Genomic DNA, 18632 nt, shown 5'->3' on the forward strand with positions numbered 1-18632 from the left:
GATGTTGACCGCTGTCATGTTGTGAGTGGATTCCGGTATGTATAGACATAAGTGTAGATATTTGTGAAGAATATAGAACACTCTTAGGACGGTTGAATTCTTGGAATTCGAGGATGCGCGGTGGCACTGTCGAAGGGCGTATTATTCCTGATCAATTCGAGGCTCGACCGGTGCCACTCCGCACATTATCATCCTGAGGAAATCAGGGGTCGGAGAAGCGAACATTAACCCCTAATTTCATCAACTGGCCTCGATCCTATCCGCCGCGCAGCGGAGAGTCGAGGAAGCCTCGTTGATTTACCCGAGGCGAACCATACATTTTTATACATACATTGAATGCACTGTCATACCGAGCGCTCTGGTATTGCAGATTTCACATGGATCGAGGTTACCGATCCTGCAGAAAACACGTGACCGGTCACCGGAAGCTTACGCCCCCAAATGGAGTTCATGACGAGTGAAAGCCGTCAAGTACCAGTCTCTGTAATTAATGAATGGTGGAGACTGATGAAAGAGTCTAATGCTATGCTAACAGAGCCGGCAAACGACATAAATCATCTGTAGCGCGTACAATTTCTTGCGCCGCGCTTCGCTAAGCACCGGATCTCAGGCCTTGAAGCGCATGCCCAGTATGAATCGAGCCCGACCGCTCTGGTGCTAGGCCCCATTCTCCAAGCGTCGTCAATGGTGATCATCGTTGTCAAACCTCACTCGACTAGAGAATTTCAGCGGGTGCATGTAAAATTCGACAGGCGGACCGAAGACCGGGAGATTGGGTATCGGATCTGACAAGATAACCAGCTGGCAGACGTTGGTTGTTCCATTGTCCGCCCTTGTGAGATGATTACCATGGTACAACCAAATCAGTTGTCTTGTATCGCCCATGTAGAACGCAAGTGTAATGTTGTCTTGTACAGCTAAAGGACCCTTTGAAGTTGTGACAATGTCTTCCCACCAGCTGGCAGATGTTGGTTGTCCCATAGATGATTACCACGGTACAACCAAATCAGCTGTCTTGTATCGCCATGTAGAACGCAAGTGTAATGTTGTCTTGTACAGCTAAAGGACCCTTTGAAGTTGTGACAATGTCTTCCCAACCTGACCAGATAACCAGCTGGAAGAGGTTGGTTTTGACGTAGGCTGTCCTGTCGTCTCCAAAGTCTATTAGTGGTAACCTTGGTATAATTTTTAAGTTGTGTCAAGGTCTACCCAACCTGACCAGATAACCAGCAGGCAGAGGGTAGTTGTTTCAGAGTTTTTAGGTTGTGTCAAGGCCTTCACAATCTCATTAGATAAGCAGCAGGCAGAGGCCGATTGTTTCGACATCCCACAGACAAAGAGATATTGGAATTTCACCAATCGCAATTGCCGTTGCCTGTACCATGACAGAAGACGGACGAAATAGTGCGATGGCCTTCATGATTTTGCTTGGGTTGGGGAGTTTCTGGGCTGATAAGGGCAGACATACATTGGGTCAGGTCAAGTATTGGGGGTGAGAAAGTGCTAGGTGTTGGTGCAGGATAAAATAAGGATAAAATAATTTCACCATGGCAAACTGACAGCACTTCACCATAGTGAATTAGGACGGTGAAATATTTGATCATGGTGAGCATGGTAAATTCTACATTCACCATGGTGAGCATGGTAAACTTTGAATTCATCATGGTGAACGCTGCATTCACCATGGTGAGCATGGTCAACTCCGATTTTACCATGGTGAATCTGAGATTTTTTTCGTAAGGGCGGAGACTGACCCACGGATTACCAGCTCAAAGTCAGCAAGTAGGATCTGATATATTGAACCAGTCAACACGCAATATAAGAACATGGTTGTTGAATTCTCCTTCTCCTCCTAGAATCGTGCAATGTAGATCTGACACAACAGCTCGACCCTTCTGCAGAGAAGACAGTTATAATGTATGTCTTCAATCTTCAGATTGAGTCTTGTGTGTTTGAAAGATTCTTGTGCTTATTGGCAACTCTGTCTCCCACCGTCCCGACATTATTTTCTTATAGCCTGACTATCATTGTGACCTGGCCTATCTGAGGTTGAGACACCCCTGTGACTTCCTCATCTCTCTCATCATGTTGTGAACACGGTGGAGCAGCCAGGACTGATTCGGCCTGGCTGTGACTGCCTCATCTCTCTCACCATGTTGACAACTTGGCAGAGCAGCCAAGACTGATTTGGCCTGGCTGTAACTGTCTCATCTCTCTCACCATAATTATTGTCAACACGGTGGAGCAGCCAGAACTGATTCGGCCTGGCTCTGACTGTCTCATCTCTCTCGCCTTATTAACAACTAGGCAGTGCGGCGAAGATTGCTGCGGCCTGGCTGTGACTGTCTCATCACACGCATCATGTTGTCAACGCGGTGGAGCAGCCAGGACTGATTCGGCCTGGTTGTGACTTCCTCATCTCTCTCATCATGTTGTCAACACGGTGGAGCAGCCAGGACTGATTCGGCCTGGCTGTGACTGCCTCATCTCTTTCACCATGTTGACAACTTGGCAGAGCAGCCAAGACTGATTTGGCCTGGCTGTGACTGTCTCATCTCTCTCACCATAATTATTGTCAACACGGTGGAGCAGCCAGGACTGATTCGGCCTGGCTCTGACTGTCTCATCTCTCTCGCCTTACTAGGCAGTGCGGCGAAGATTGATGCGGCCTGGCTGTGACTGTCTCATCACTCGAATCATGTTGTCAACACGGTGGAGCAGCCAGGACTGATTCGGCCTGCCCCGACTTACTAAGTCGTCCCCCCCGACATAATAAGTCGTCCCGCCGAGAATTTTTTTTTTCGATGTCCTTTCCCAGCCACCGTACTTTGGGGTATTAGTTCGTGATTGTTTATTTAGGTAGTTCATGTGATTTTATAATCGATAAAAACCTGGAGTGCAACACGTGTCTTTGTTTACATTGGAACCGCCATTTCGAAAAAATGCTGTGACGTCACCATGGAACCTCCTTTGTCGCGCAAGCGCCGCGCTAATAATCGAACACACTAAATGATGTTCAGCCAATAAGCGTTATTTTTGGGAACCACTTATCAATTCAATGGTTATGAAGGAAATGGTCTTTCACTCGTGAATTTAGAAAGTAAACACTGTACAAAGTGAGAATGGCTGGCCAGCATGCGTCTGCTGCTTTTGGGGGGCTCCCAAAGCAGTTTGTGTGTTCTTTGAGGGTGTTATTCGACATTTTGGATTGCGATCGTTCTGGCTATGTATTTTTCACAGATATTGAAAAATATTGGGACGAGAATGCTGTACGTGGTTTGCCAATGGGTGTGTTACCGTGTTTAAAAAGAGCGACAGCGAAAAGTGGACTGATCAATTTTGAAAGCTTTGTCTCTGCATTAAAAACTGCATTGTTCCCATCGATGACGGAAGGTCACCGAAATTTTAGTTCCCATGCCGAAAAGAATTTCTATCGTCAGCGAGATCATCCACGAAGTACGTCAGTACCGGTCACTCTTGCAAATTATCGGCCAGACCATCCAGGTTTAAAAGGAGCTCACGGCATGGCTTATCAAGGAACAACGACAACAACAGTTCATCTGTCAGACAGAGCCGAGCGAGCCCTCAGTCCCCAACGGCATGGACGAACAACAGCGACCGTCCGTCCAAATATCACTCCAAAAGTGCAACAGAACATTCAAAATGAGAACCAAGTTCCACCAATGAATCGGGAATCAAAATCAGTGTTTCACGGGCACCCCCTATCTGAAAGGGACCCTAACCAACAACAGTCTAAATCAGATAGCGCACTGATGACAAAAAAGTGGCCCAGAGACCGATCTCAAAGTGACAATGTATCGAGCATGATTCAGAAGTTTGAGACTAGGGGAACCAGCACTTCTGTGCAACCTGGGACACATGCTGGCGTTCCACTCGCAAGAGGGTCAAAGACGCAATCGATGGATGCAATAGGTGGGTACGAAATCTATTCTAGGTTATCATTATCTTCTTATTTATCTTGCTATTTACAGATTTTGGCGATGTGAATATATACATGATATATAAATAAGTGATTGATGGATGCTGTGTCATCTTGTCCTTGAAGATCAATTATTACAATCCTCACACAAACTCGGAGGTCTCTAAATTTGACATTCTTTTTCTAGCTAATCCCAAGAAGACCGTTCAACACTGCATCACAATACTGAGGTGTATTTGAAGTATATTGTGCCTCTTATCTATTCTAACTTGATTAGCCTGACAAACATTTACTCATATTTCATTGCTTCGTTTATCCATAAAATATGTGAGGACATTTATCACAAGTCATGCCATACAGAACAATCACCTTTCCAAAAGCTCCATACATGACATACATGATGGAAAACACAGAGTGTATATTGTCCGGTTGAATGCCCTCCAACAACGCACTTAACCGAAAGTTTCTGATTCTGAAAGTTTGGTATTGTCTTGTGAATGGGACCTGTCTTCTACTGAACTACACTTGCTCTCAATATTTGAAATCAACTGTTGTTTGGTCTTTATGACAGGTATATTTCTGTATGATGGGGAACCTCTTCTTTATTCACTCTGGTTATGTTGACTGATCTATTCATTCATTCAATCCATGAGCAGAGCACAAAAAAACTAGGTAAAGTCTTTTGTAAAGGATTGTCCCCTGCGGTATTGTACCTAAAATAACCAGTAAAGGAATCTGAGTGGGCAAGGTTCTTTTGTGACGTGGAGACTCCGCTTCAGGTCATTTAGCAATTTTTCTGCTCCTCAAACTGACAAACAGAAAATGAACAGATAATCTTTTTTGCAAGATCTTTTTACAGGGACAGCTCAGTAATATCTTGTTTTCTGATTTATCAAAGAAAGCATTACATTGCTAACATTTCAAATAAAGGACACTTTGAAATACTTTAAATCTTGTGTTACAAGTTTAAAGTTGGCATTACACGTATTGCCATAGCTGTTGAATCTGATTGGTCTTTTTGAATGTTGCAATGCAACAAAATATATTTTTTTAAAACCTCGCATACATTCATGACATTTGTGGTCCCAGATGGTCCGTTGATCATGCCCGTTATGTCATTATTAGGCCAAGCGGCCATACCAAACAGAATGTCAATAGCCCCATTTAAACGTTGTGGGTTTGATCAGGATCGAGACCGGTTCAGTTTAACAAGGCCAAATGAATGAATAAATTGTATTTGTAATCTAATTTCAATGTGAAGTGCAAGGTATGGCACAGGGATTGTGAGACCTGACTCCTTGGCTCATTGGATGTCAACAATAAGTTGTGTAACAGGTGCACGTGGCATGGCTTATCCTCTCAGAACCCTGACAAACTACTCAGACTTCTAAACCCTTGTTTGTCAAATTAGACTCTTTTGTGAAAAAGGATTACAAAGTGTGCCATTTTGTCCCCTGCAACGACTCATGTTTTACACCTGTAACATTTCTGTCAGAGTTATAAGGACATAATATCTTTTGAAATGAAAATATTATGATACTCTGAAAATATATTATTTTATAATAATTGTGTGCTAGGTTACACACTAAATCTCTAGTGCATCCAGTTTGTTTTTGGCCAAAAAAGTTCAGAAAATGATTTATGTAAATCATAGCCCAGTGAGCCGGTTACTTAGTTTGATAGTACGTTTTCAAGTTGATAAAATGGGTCAGTGTGATTTGAGTGGTGAATAAATATAGCTGATCAAATATTGAATGTTTACATGGTTATATTGGGGAGTGACTCTCGTCTACGATAATGTTGAAATTGTGAGATTATGAATTTTTTTTTTTTAATTTGAAAACTACGAGTTCTACCAGGTCATGAGTAAACACTGCCAGATTAACCCAACATTCCTTATGTACAAATTTTTACAATGGTGTCAAACGATCTGTGAAGACCAATTACCAGCTGATTACACCTTGTTAAACTTAACTGGTGGTTCCAAGTTATCAAGTTATAGCTGTCAAAGTGCCACATACAGTATTCAATCTGCTATAAAAGACTTAACAGCCGGTTTTCCAGAGTTCAAGGAGTTGTACAAGGGCTTTGTTCGAAATGAAACTAACTCATATTTGTAGACATTTTAAAACGTGTGTTTTTGTTGTGTGTTTTCAGTGCCATCGAACCGTCCCCTCAGCCCACCGAGTCAAGAAAACAAAGAGAACAAACGGCACAGTTCTGCCAATGACGACCTCATCAGCAACCGGTATCATTACGCACCAAGTAGATCACGTGATCGCTACATCATCCCACCATCCAATCAAAACACTCACAACAGCCCTGTCAGTCCAACCAATCAAAATCATTACAACATTCCGGTCAGTCCCACCAATCGTAACAATCCTGTGAGTCCGACCAATCAGAGCTATTATAACAGCCCTGTCAGTCCGACACCTCAAAACCAGTACATCCCTGTGAGTCCAAACAAGAATCAGTATGGTCACCATGGAAACAGCCCAGGCAAACCTCAACGTGACCGTTCACCGTCAGCTCCTCCTGGTGGTCAATATCATCAACAAGGACATAAACAAGCTAATATACGGACTTCAAGTTATTTCCCTCCATTACACGAGGATGAGGAAGTTGAACAAATTTATAACCAGGTGGCACAACATGTGCCGAGGACACCAGAACGAATTGTTTTGTCAGCGATGCAGCCGCATGACTTAGACTACCGAGGACCCGTGGCGCGATCCAGTGATCCCGTGAGTCATGTGACGTCACCACCACCCAAGCACACTTACCGCAAAGTGAGGGAGCCAAGGCGGCATACGCTGCAGAATGGCGTTGACTTTAATGTGGTAAGTTTGCTTTCTTCACACGGTTTACCTTCACTGTCAGTAAGTCCAGTTGTCCACAGTGGCTACAGATGGAGAAGGATACCTCAAGCAAGACAATTGTAAGATTTCAATGTAACTCATAGTTAACACCAACAATATTACCAAAGCAATCTCTGCGTGTTTATGGTTCAAGTTAAATCTGTCGACGGATGACAATGAGACTGGCACTCTGTTCCATAATCAAGACAGAGTTGTCTCTCCAAGTTAAAGTCATCTGGCCAGATACAAATCTCCTGATAGCTTCTTGTTATGGATTATTCAGTCTTGTTGTTCACTCTCATGTGGCCTGGTTGGTACATCTCTCAGTCTTCATCATACCTTTCCAGGTGAAGCGCATGAAGCAGTTAGAGCAAGAGCGTGACATCTTGCTGCAGGGTTCAGAGGCCGTCGACCGAGCAAGGGAATGGTATCAGAAACAGATACAGAACATTCAGGAAAAACAGAAGAATATTGGAAGGTCACAACACATGGTAGGGAGATTGGTGTTGAATACACGAAGACCAGGCTTTGGTTGATCTGTGTTGTTACTGTCACTGGGTACACACTCATTAAGCTGTTGGTTTGCTGTCGGTACCCATTGGGAAATGTGGCCTCCATTGGCTTGATTCGACAATAGAGTCATTTGTATTGGAATACTTAGAGGTGACTGTTTACAAGAGGCTACATTTGGTCTTGTTGAGCATGAGGATTTTAAGGACAGTATAATGAGGTTAGTACTTTACTCTTTCAATGGTTTGTACGAGAGAGCTGGTCAAAACTTCTCCAAAACAGACTTCAGTTCAACACTGAGATTTATCACAACATTTGTGAACTTTGCACTTTCAGGACTACTCAGTCGAAGCACAGCTGGAGAGGATGAACTTCCAGAAGGCGAGGATCTTTGAGGTGAACCAGCAACTTGAGGCGTTGGTGGAGAGTTCAGAGAGGGTAAGCACCGTACTGGAGTAGGACATACATCGGCAGAATGTGTCTTCAATTTGAAGTGATGTCAATAGTGAAAGCTGTTTGATTCTGAGCAGAGTGAGTGGCTTAGAGAAATGTCTCAGCATCAGTTGAGTTAGACATGCTTTGCGGTCGAATTGGTGTGTTTCATCACTAATTTCTGTACTATCTTATTGCAGGGTTTCCCTCTCCATATGAACCTGGCCCTCCCCTCACAAAGACCGAGCATGGACTACGATGATGAACGATTAGACCGATTACACAATCAAACACAACTCCTAACTCAGGTAACATTTGGCTTGTTGCATTGGATCAGAATGCTGCTCGGACATGATGTCCTGGACATTACAACTTACAGAGATGTCTGGTTATGGGTTGGTGCTGCCACCTGGGTACAGTCAACAGTACTTCCTACAGCTCTGGCAATGTGGAATATCCTCTTGATACGGACGGACTCTTTCCTGTCATAGAGGAATGTCAGTTATGTGCTGTTCCACACACTTCACTCTTAGACAAAAAGTAATGACATCTGACATCAAAACCATTGACCTGACAGAAAGTTGGATATTATCTCCATTGGTACAAGTTTCGTTTTTGAAGATTATACAAATTCGGTACTTTTCTACAGATAGCCAGGTTTTTCTTATCGCTTGTTTTCCTTACTCTCTTACAGGAGGTTTCAGAGAAAAAAGACAGAATAGCACAGTTAGAAAAAGAAAAGTTGTTATTAGTTCGGGAATTATTTGAGGAGCGTGCGAAACGACGGCCTGTCGAGGATGCTAGCATGATGTGACGATGGGAGACTTTAGAATGGAGGTTGTAACATGGACCGATTGGAACATGGAAGTAGGAAGCACCTTAGGTTGACATTGCTGAGAACTGTGGTGTCCTCTATAGGCTCTAGCATAGTTATGATTATTAAAGGAGTTGTTTGAAATTGACATCACTATGGAGAAATGATGTGGTCTCAGGTAACCAGCATAAGAGGTCTCACTCTGCTTGCTTTCTTTGAGTCTTTACAATCCCACCTGGCGTCGTGTAAACATTCATTGAACAAACTCTGCTAAGGTTGCACAAATTGAGTGTGAATGGTGAATACCTATATCCGAAAGATTTTGGATCACACAATCATATCTGTTCGGAACACCACTTGCTGATGGCAGCCTTTTTGGTGGCCGTGATGTCTAGTAGTTATCCACGTGTTTTATGTCATTTACTCTTCTGCCCAGCGAATGATCTCTTGATGTCTCAAGACATAACATTTTGTGTTGCTGCCCTTTTTCTGCTCCGAGCTCAATAAAATATGTGCATTTTCACCCTTGTTGAAAGGGATAGCTAGATTATAGGTACGTTGCATGGGTACTTACTGCTGTGTTCTGTTGGTAGATATATTGCTGAGTGATATGATTACTTAAATGTAACATTACAATTCTATTTCATTGGTAAGATTATGTGAAAAGTAGTAAAAAAATTTGATGTTTTCATGGAAATTAGATGATAGATCGTAGTGTGATGTAAAAAATGTCATATTTTGGGAGAAATTTTTGATGTAAGTGTTTTTGCAAACTTTATAACTCATAGCTTGTCAAAGAGCCTCCCTCTTGTAGTGATAGGATATTGCATTTGTATACATTGTACCTTGAGATTTTCTATGTAAATGTTGTGCTCAAATACCTTTACGTAATATGCTACAACCAAACATTCCATATTTACACTTTTATTAGAAAATGATGGTAGAATCATACCTTTGAAAGAGATGTTATTTAGAATATGATTTATTAGGAAAGTTTATAGTTTTCGACAGAATTTTGATTTACTATGAAAGTAGCTTGGACTTTAAGCGTTAACAATATGTTCTGTTCATTAGGAGGAGTTGTCATATCTGGACTCCTCAATGCAACTTGACCATTATGGATCTCATTGATTATGCGTTGAAGACTAATTGTCTCTGAATTCTCGGGGTTAATACCAATAGATTCAGTCATGTGCAGCATTCTCCTAATCACCAATCAGTTTTATGATCACATGTTGGATGAGATTTCGTAATCACTAATGATCCTCCTCATCAGCGTTCCGTGTCTTGGTAATAGAGTCATTGGAACAGTTAATGAATCGGAAACAATTCACTGCCTGATGCCGGCTCTTTCCTTCGAGATGGGATTCGTTCTGCTCTATTGAGTAGCATCAATTGCTAGCTTATCAATTTGAAACTTTGAGCTCATCATTCACAATGTATGCCTTACATTCCTGTGATTTCTCTGGCATTTCTGATGCCTTGTAGAATACGAAAAGCTTATTCAAAGCAAGAAGGAAATAAAATATTATATATTTATAGCCATGTTTTCTTCTTTATTGCACACAAATATCCATGAGATACACTGATCATGCTTTTATTAGATAAAATCTGGCTTCCCGGTGAACTTACTCCATGGGTATGACAAGATGTAAATAGAGGTTGATGTAATAATTAGAAAGAGTCACGAGTGTTAAATCTCCCAGGGGCCATCACCATTGATACATCAGGAAACTGCGGTTAAATTCACTGCTGGCACAATGTTGTGATCATGCACATTGTTTTGCTCCAGATGCACAAGTGACCACACTGTTGTTCAAAAGATTAATTTGGTGACAATGTTGACATAACTTTGTATAGCTGTACCGTTAATTTCAAAACTCCCTCATGACTTTTTTGCATTGAAAACATTCAAAAAATATCTAAAGACCGACCGCATTGGGAGAATTTCCTATTGGAATAAACACTTATGATCTATGAGAAATGGAATGGTAATGGAAATAAAGTGCTATCACAGATATGGATTTTTGGTTTTCAAACCTGACAAATGCTGTAAACTCACACAGGAGCTGTCCAGGACCGTTAAGATTGCAGGACCTGTGTTGCATGTTATCTAGAGATGGTCCTGATGGCTTCTGCTATGATTTACAGTCTTTCTCAATGAAAACAAATAGCCTCTATTCATGGTTGATGTTTCTCGGTTTGAAATTGAAAATTATGTTAGCTTTTGTAGTCTTTTGATGCTCTTAAAGGTAACATGCATAGCACAGGTCGAACACAAACACCATCTGAGATTATTTTCACAATCATTTCACTGATCCAGCTTCATTCAGTCTGTCTATATCACAGTGGACCACAGGGCAAACTAGCAATGTCAGTTTGACTGGAAAATAATCCATTCTTACAATTGTTTCTTCTGTGTTTTAGTCACATTGAGATGAGAATGAACAAAGCACATGAATCCATTGGACACCCTGTCCCCAACACACAGTTGGACTAGAATGACCTGCAACACCGATAAACACTTATTTTGAAATGAGATTACGACACGGCTTCCTCATCAACTTCCTTCCTTATCGTGAGATTTTGAATGCTTGACGTCTGTCCCATGTGGCCCAGCCTGATTCACATCCTCGTCCCCATCTTTGGACTTTTCTACATCATCCTCGTCCCCCTGTGCAAGGTCCTCTCTGACACTCTCAGCCGCACTTGCTAATTCTTCCCTTGTCTCCTTACTTGACTGAAGTAAATCCTCCAATTTAGCAAACAGTGAGTCGTTCCTGTGCTCCAGTTGATCCAGACACCCGTCCAGCATGTCAAGTGTGTTGTTCAGTGCATCATATTCTGGAAACCAAACAGATTGTCAATGTGTAACATGTTCTTATTCATCAATGCATCAAACAAAAGACATCACCGGACAACAGCTGAAGTTTACATAAATACAGTCTGTTCACTCAGTCAGGTTGACCATTGTGAATCATTGTCAGTATGGGATGTGACATTGTCAGCATTGTAAATCCCATCAAATATTGTACTCACCCAGAACCTATGGACAAGAAGGGGAGATTGAGAACACAGAAGAAGAGAAACAAGGAAGGACAGAGCCAGAGGAGATGCTATCTGAAAAGTTGCACAGCTCTTGGCCGATTTTACAGCCATTAGCAATGACCAAATTAAGACGGGAAGTAATTTTGGGTACCAGTTGGTTGCTGTTTATGGAACGAGTTCATTACCTTGCACAATATCCTCCACATTTTCATGATCATTCATTGTTGGACTACCAGAGTTTTCACCACTGCGACGATTGGTCATGTTAACAGCCTAAAATTTGAGATTTTGAGAAGTTTTCTTAAAGCCAAAACAGTTTCCTGGAAAATGAAGTATCATGTGACTTGCTAGTTGACCACGTGACCAATATTCCCGAAGTGGTTTGTAAGGCCGTAGTTTCTGATTGGTGGTTGAATTTCCTGGCACAAATACAATTTCAAGGAACTTACTAATTACACTGCTGATTTGGAAATTATTGGGTTACGACACTTGAACTTGACTTGAATTGAATCTAATGTGGCTGTTTAGATCTTCAAATGTGCTAATTAGTGCCTGTTTTTCCTAATTAGGTCTTTAAAGGGCCAGATCCTGGCAGCCAATCACAAGGCGGGTCTCATTGCTCGGTCAATTATTGCCCAATTATAATCCCTCTCGCCATTTTGACTTTCTTGTTCAGTCGTTTCCTGAGAAAACCGCAGGTAAATATCGCTCATCATCCGCTTTTCTATTCCAATTTACTCCGTGTAAATAAATTTACTTGATATCTAGGTTACTAAAGTACCTGCAGTTTGTCATATTGTTTTGTACGAGTGCTGATTTTGACTGAATTGCCACCTCTGAAAAGCCGGCTTCGTCGGCTCTTTGTTGTTGACTGTGCCGTGTATTGATGTACATGCTGTGTACAGTTTGTATACAAGCTGTTACAGGAGGTAAACAAAATGTTTTTGCTGACTGCATGTACAACAAATTAAGTCTTCAGGCTTAAGACTCGCAGCAAAAAAAAAAGCTCAAATGTGGGCACAGCAGTGCAACCATAATAGGCATAGCTAGTCGAGGTGCTACTGTACACTACAGTACAGTACAGCACAGAACCTAGATCAATCATCGAATTCCGTACACACCCCGCCATGCCCACACAAACAAAAGTATTGAAGAAAAAACCTGCTACAGGCTAAAAGCCTATTGCAGTACCGTTATGTTATGTACCATTGTATGTATGTATGTACTGGGGCGTAATATAGGCCTACCTCACATTGGCATCTGAAAACGAGGCGCATGGGGAAGCACCTAGGCCTACTCGTTAATATTAGGTCTGGATTTTTTGTCGATTTTTATAACTATCACTGGTAAGAGCTCAAACGGAGCTTTATCTACACCAGCTGACCCCATGCGCTGCTTAGCAAATTCTTTAAGTAAGGGTCCAATTTTGGACCAAGATGCCTTCTTTGATGATGATGATTGCCTACAACACTCAACAGTCATGTCGTTCCAGCCTCCATGGGCATAGTGGGTCCCTGACCATTTCCATTTCCTTCCATTTCTAGTCACCATGGCCGAAAATGATGTAGAGAATGAACTTTTGGACTACGAAGAAGAGGAGCAGGAGACAGCCAATGAGGGAGCCGGCGATGCGACCGCCAAGAAGGATGTCAAGGGCACCTACGTATCCATCCACAGCTCAGGCTTCAGGGACTTCCTACTCAAGCCAGAACTGCTCAGGGCCATTGTCGACTGCGGTTTTGAGCATCCGTCAGAAGGTGAGTGGTGTCGGCAGGCGGAACAATAATCACTCTAGTTATTACATTTCCTGTGCCGCTATACCTACTTAGGCTACTAGGCCGATGGAGGTCAGTTGTATTATTGGTTTTGTATCAAAAAAAGGTTGTGGAGATTTTGACCGATTTTGAGGTAGAACCATCTACTTTTCCATTCTGTTTGAATTGTATTCTATCATGTGGTGCAATGGTCTTTGCTTGACTGGTACTTGTTTCCCTTTCAGTTCAGCACGAGTGTATTCCCCAGGCCATTCTCTCGATGGATGTTCTGACACAGGCCAAATCTGGTATGGGCAAGACAGCTGTTTTTGTGCTCGCTACTCTACAGCAGCTCGAGGTCGTGGAGGGACAGGTTAGTATTATAGCCTCAAGAGATTATCAATGTCCTGTGAATTAGACTTGGTCTGTCACTCTGGATGATTTGAATGAACCCTGAACATGCTAACGGCATGCTGTAGCAGCCCTGAAGTCTGTAAACTCCTAGAGTTGTCACATCCACATTTCAATGAATTTGATGTGGCCAATGGGAAAGAAATAGTTCATCAGTAATGTGCAGTGTTTTGTTGTCCATGAGGAAAGTTGCTGATTTGCCCACTATCTTTCTCCAGGTATCTGTCCTTGTCCTCTGCCACACCCGAGAATTGGCCTTCCAAATCTCCAAGGAGTACGAGCGCTTCAGCAAGTACATGACCGGCGCCAAGATCGCTGTCTTTTTCGGAGGCATTGCGATCAAGAAGGATGAAGACACTATCAAGAAGAACTGTCCTCACATTGTCGTTGGCACACCAGGCAGGATTCTGGCACTCTCGCGGTCCAAGGCCCTCAATCTAAAACATGTCAAGCATTTCATCCTTGATGAGTGTGACAAAATGTTGGAGCAGTTAGGTAAGAATGTGAAAAGGGAAATTTTCAGAATTACTGAGTTAAATGCTTCTTGAAGTGATCCGATTCATTTGGCGTTATGCACATTTTTGGCATAGTTATAGTGTAACGGGCTATCAAATTGTGCTGAAGAGCAAAAGGCAGAAGACTGCTGTTCAATTCTCAAGCAAAATACTTGGATGAAAGTTTTTGGATGGCAATTCATCTCACCTCAGTCTCTTGACTGCTTCAGATATGCGAGGAGACGTCCAGGAGATCTTCCGAGCAACACCCCATGAGAAACAAGTGATGATGTTCAGCGCCACACTTTCCAAGGAGATCCGACCAGTCTGCAAGAAGTTCATGCAAGATGTAATTCACATTCCGAGTATTTCTACACCTCTAGTTTCCGTCGCCACCTGACATGGAGTGATCGCCACACCGAATCGTCAAATCATCTCACTTGGGTTTTGCGACCTGAGTGTGGAGACTCGCGGCCAGTTTTCTCGCATCCGGCTGAATCGTCCCAACTTGGGTTTTGCGACCCGAGTCTCGCGTAATAAGTGGATCTGTCAACCATTGACTTGGGTTCTGTGACCTGGGTCTGGAGTCATACGCCGCCATGATCGCACACATTCGTCCCATGACATGCGGTTTGCCATCAAAGTTTTCCTCAATATTGCACCATCTAATTCTAAAATAATTCAAAATTAATTGCTAATTTCTTGTGGCCAACATATTCAATTTCTATAACCAGACAAATTCTTTCTAAAACTTCCTTGATGAAAGTGATGTCTCCTTGTCTTTTTCCAAAGTTTCTGCAGCCCTAATGTAAAAAACAACAAAATTGCTTGCGCACTATCAGTTCTTTTAAAGTTTTGTAAAAATCATAAAAATTATTCAAAAAAAAAAAAAGTTTTGGCCTCAAAAGTTGTGCTGTTCTATTCCGCATTTCTTTCGCATTTCCCAGGTCTCGCGATCTGGGCTCGTCCACCATGAACTTTGCGCAATGCCACAGTCTTGCGACTACGGCATCTGGATCGTCAAATCGCGCTGTGGAGGTCTTGCGACCAAAACAGAACCGTTATCGCAGAAGGAGCCCTATGTTTCTTTCATCTTTCCACCGTGGAATGATACATCGCTAACCTGCGCTGCCCCATCTATGTCTGCCCTGTTGAGCTGAATTAATCAGAGTCGACTGGTGGTCTGCCAACCTCGAACCCAAGAGTGACCAACCTGGGACCTGGCTGGGAGGATGTAAGGTGAATGTCGGACGATGGCCCTTGATGAAGTGGACGGTGATCTCCCATCCTGATGGTCTGTCTTGTAACAAGGCAGTATAACACGTTTTATTTCTTGCTTTTAGAATAGCTTGATTCTCTCAAGATATATGATAAACTCCTCTCATTGTTGTGACTTTTGAATATTACAAAAAATAACTTGGTAAAAATGTAAGAAAAGTATGGAGTTTTGAAGTTGGCTGGTTGTGGCTTCGCTATGCGTTTGTTGGATAAGCCTTAGAAAAACTAAACAAGTGGAGATTTTCTACCTTCATGATTCAACTGTTGACAATAAGAACTTCTTATTCAGCAAACACTGTGTTTGCTGAGAACTTTTCCTTATTCTAGTTGGCCCCCCTAGGCACTTGCCACACGTTTCATTCTCTTCTAGCCCATGGAAGTATATGTGGATGACGACTCCAAACTGACCCTCCATGGTCTCCATCAACATTACGTCAAGTTGAAAGACACCGAGAAGAACAGGAAGATGTTTGATCTCCTTGATGTGTTGGAGTTCAATCAGGTAAAGCCACAGTGCTCAGTAGATCAACTCTCTAGTTTGGCTCCCCTGAATCACATTTGTACTGGATCTGTTGGTAAAGTCTTCCTAAGGTGCCACCTGCTGGTCGGTAGTGATTGGCTGATGCTCAACTGCTTCTTGGTGCTGATGCCATATGCATAATGTAACTGCCTCTTTCTAATATTGACATTGATATCTGAGTTTTGTCCCCAGTGAGTTGTATTTTGTTGCCTGTGTCTGCTCATCTCTGCAGCTTTTAAAGCAGTCTCTTCCCCTTACAGGTGATCATCTTTGTCAAGTCTGTACAGCGCTGCATCGCCCTCGCACAGCTCCTTGTTGAACAGAACTTCCCAGCCATTGCCATACACAGAGGAATGTCACAAGAAGAAAGGTGAGTAGTCCCTCACATCAAACTACAGTAGAACCTCTCTTTAATGAACACCCTCGGGACTGACAAGTGCTGTCCTTAATAAAGAGGTGTCCTGATTAGAGAGGTCGAATTGAATGCAAACAACCAATTTGGGACCAAACAAAGTGTCCTTTATAGAGAGGTTGTCCTTAATAGAGAGGTGTCCGCTAATGGAGGTTCCACTGTACTACTAAAAGCAATTGGTTCTCAAGATCCATGCTGGAATTGTGAAGGACAAATACCTCAAACCAAATACATGTAGGAAGTAAGTTGAAGGTTGACGTGTATCTACTTGTTACGGTTATCATGGCTCAAGGTTCTCTAATAAGCATGTTTGTAATCTCTAGTGTTTCTCTTGCAGGTTGGACCGGTACTAAGCATGTTTGTAATCTCTAGTGTTTCTCTTGCAGGTTGGACCGGTACTAAGCATGTTTGTAATCTCTAGTGTTTCTCTTGCAGGTTGGACCGGTACTCAGCATGTTTGTAATCTCTAGTGTTTCTCTTGCAGGTTGGACCGGTACTAAGCATGTTTGTAATCTCTAGTGTTTCTCTTGCAGGTTGGACCGGTACTAAGCATGTTTGTAATCTCTAGTGTTTCTCTTGCAGGTTGGACCGGTACTAAGCATGTTTGTAATCTCTAGTGTTTCTCTTGCAGGTTGGACCGGTACTAAGCATGTTTGTAATCTCTAGTGTTTCTCTTGCAGGTTGGACCGATACAAAAAGTTCAAAGATTTCCAGAAGCGTATCTTGGTCGCCACCAACTTGTTTGGTCGTGGTATGGATATCGAGCGAGTAAACATTGTGTTCAACTATGACATGCCAGAGAATTCCGACACTTATCTCCACAGGGTAAGTATTCTGTCACCAATTCTGATGCCAGAAACAGACATATTCTTGATGTGACAAATGACTCCAGGTTTGGCACGCTTCTCCACATGATGTTGTCCTACAAACCCAGACCTGAGCCTACATGAATCCTAATAGTAAAGGAATCTGAAAGACCACTTGTCGGGCACTTAAGTCAGATTTGAATATTTCAAATAGTCATCAACTTGTGTTTGTTACTTTCCAGGTTGCCCGAGCTGGACGATTTGGTACCAAGGGTCTGGCCATCACGTTTGTATCGGATGAGAATGATGCACAAGTACTGAATGACGTCCAGGAAAGGTTTGAGGTCAACATTACATCGTTACCTGATGAGATAGACATCAGCTGCTACCGTAAGTTGAAATGCTGCTTCGATTATTTTCAATCAGCAACATTGCCTTGGGCTCTTTGTCTTAATGATAATCATTTGAGGGAGGTAGTTTGCTGCCACGTGAATTGTGTTGTGCCTACAAGAGCCAGAGGAGGCCATTGCACCCTATCTGCACAATCTGAAGCTTTTGAACTGTTGGTGACTGAATACAAGTGCTGGCTAAGATTGGAAGCTTGAGCAGGAGCTGTTGATAAACTGATGTCTCCTTTTCAGTTGATGTTGGTGCAGCGGAATAGAGACTTGTTGCTGAGAACAAAGGAGATCAAAGATGGCTTCCTTTCAAGGAGAGACTTCGTGGAATGAAGGATTCAGCAAATCGTGTGCAAAAGATCTTTACAAGTGAAAGTTGACTTATAATTGGACTGGGAGATCGGGTTTGAGCAGATATTGCTGTGTAGTTATTGTCATAGTTTCAATCCGTATTGTGAGGATATCTTGGGTCCTGGAGGATTCTTTTAAGCAAGTGTTGTCCAAGACATAATGTCAAGTTTCTGCTCCCTGACAAAACTAAAACAACATGAACATCGTTCCAAGAACTCCAGTACCACTAGCTTCACTGGTCTACCTTCCTGTAAGAAGTGCTGTCGTCCAATTGTATGACAAAAGATATCTGCATTTATTGTGTTTTCATCCAATGAAAAATAACAGCCGAACACAGATGAGCTTGGAAAGCATCCTGTGTGTTTTATAAGTCCTTCTTGCAGTAGCACACGTGCCTTTGGGATCCTTGCATAACATGTTATTATTTTAAATATCTTGTTCATTCGTCATCGTAATTTTTTTAAATAAATTAGTTCGAACGTTCATCGCTGTCTTGTATAGATTTTAAATTTATTGTAATTGATGCTGTGGCTAGATGTGTCAAGAGTATATAACATTTTGTACAGAATAAAAATTGTAAACTTAGCTAACATGTTACTGTTG

At 42.3% G+C, this 18632-nt stretch overlaps 3 protein-coding genes across 3 annotated transcripts; 2 read left to right on the forward strand and 1 right to left on the reverse strand.

Annotated features, from left to right (window-relative positions):
• The first annotated feature begins 3038 nt into the window (after positions 1 to 3038).
• LOC135501351 (uncharacterized) lies at positions 3039 to 10096 on the forward strand. The gene is made up of 6 exons (XM_064793419.1): positions 3039 to 3933; positions 6098 to 6783; positions 7149 to 7292; positions 7648 to 7749; positions 7944 to 8051; positions 8438 to 10096. Exons 1-6 carry the CDS (start codon positions 3123 to 3125, stop codon positions 8555 to 8557), a joined length of 1971 nt encoding a protein of 656 aa, XP_064649489.1. The 5' UTR covers positions 3039 to 3122; the 3' UTR covers positions 8558 to 10096.
• Positions 10097 to 10126: 30 nt separating this feature from the next.
• Positions 10127 to 11929, reverse strand: LOC135501352 (UPF0184 protein-like). Its single transcript, XM_064793420.1, has 2 exons — positions 11791 to 11929; positions 10127 to 11401 (listed from the first exon to the last, which is right to left on the reverse strand). Exons 1-2 carry the CDS (start codon positions 11867 to 11869, stop codon positions 11118 to 11120), a joined length of 363 nt encoding a protein of 120 aa, XP_064649490.1. The 5' UTR covers positions 11870 to 11929; the 3' UTR covers positions 10127 to 11117.
• A 282-nt stretch (positions 11930 to 12211) lies between these two features.
• On the forward strand, positions 12212 to 18614 carry LOC135501147 (spliceosome RNA helicase DDX39B). The gene is made up of 10 exons (XM_064793007.1): positions 12212 to 12303; positions 13150 to 13362; positions 13605 to 13732; positions 13989 to 14265; positions 14495 to 14613; positions 15913 to 16044; positions 16323 to 16432; positions 17155 to 17299; positions 17523 to 17670; positions 17922 to 18614. The coding sequence occupies exons 2-10, from the start codon at positions 13155 to 13157 to the stop codon at positions 17942 to 17944; spliced, it is 1290 nt and encodes a 429-aa protein (XP_064649077.1). The 5' UTR covers positions 12212 to 12303; positions 13150 to 13154; the 3' UTR covers positions 17945 to 18614.
• The last annotated feature ends 18 nt before the right edge of the window (positions 18615 to 18632 follow it).

This window comes from Lineus longissimus, chromosome 17 (genome assembly GCF_910592395.1).
Source record: "Lineus longissimus chromosome 17, tnLinLong1.2, whole genome shotgun sequence".
NCBI lineage: Eukaryota > Metazoa > Nemertea > Pilidiophora > Heteronemertea > Lineidae > Lineus > Lineus longissimus.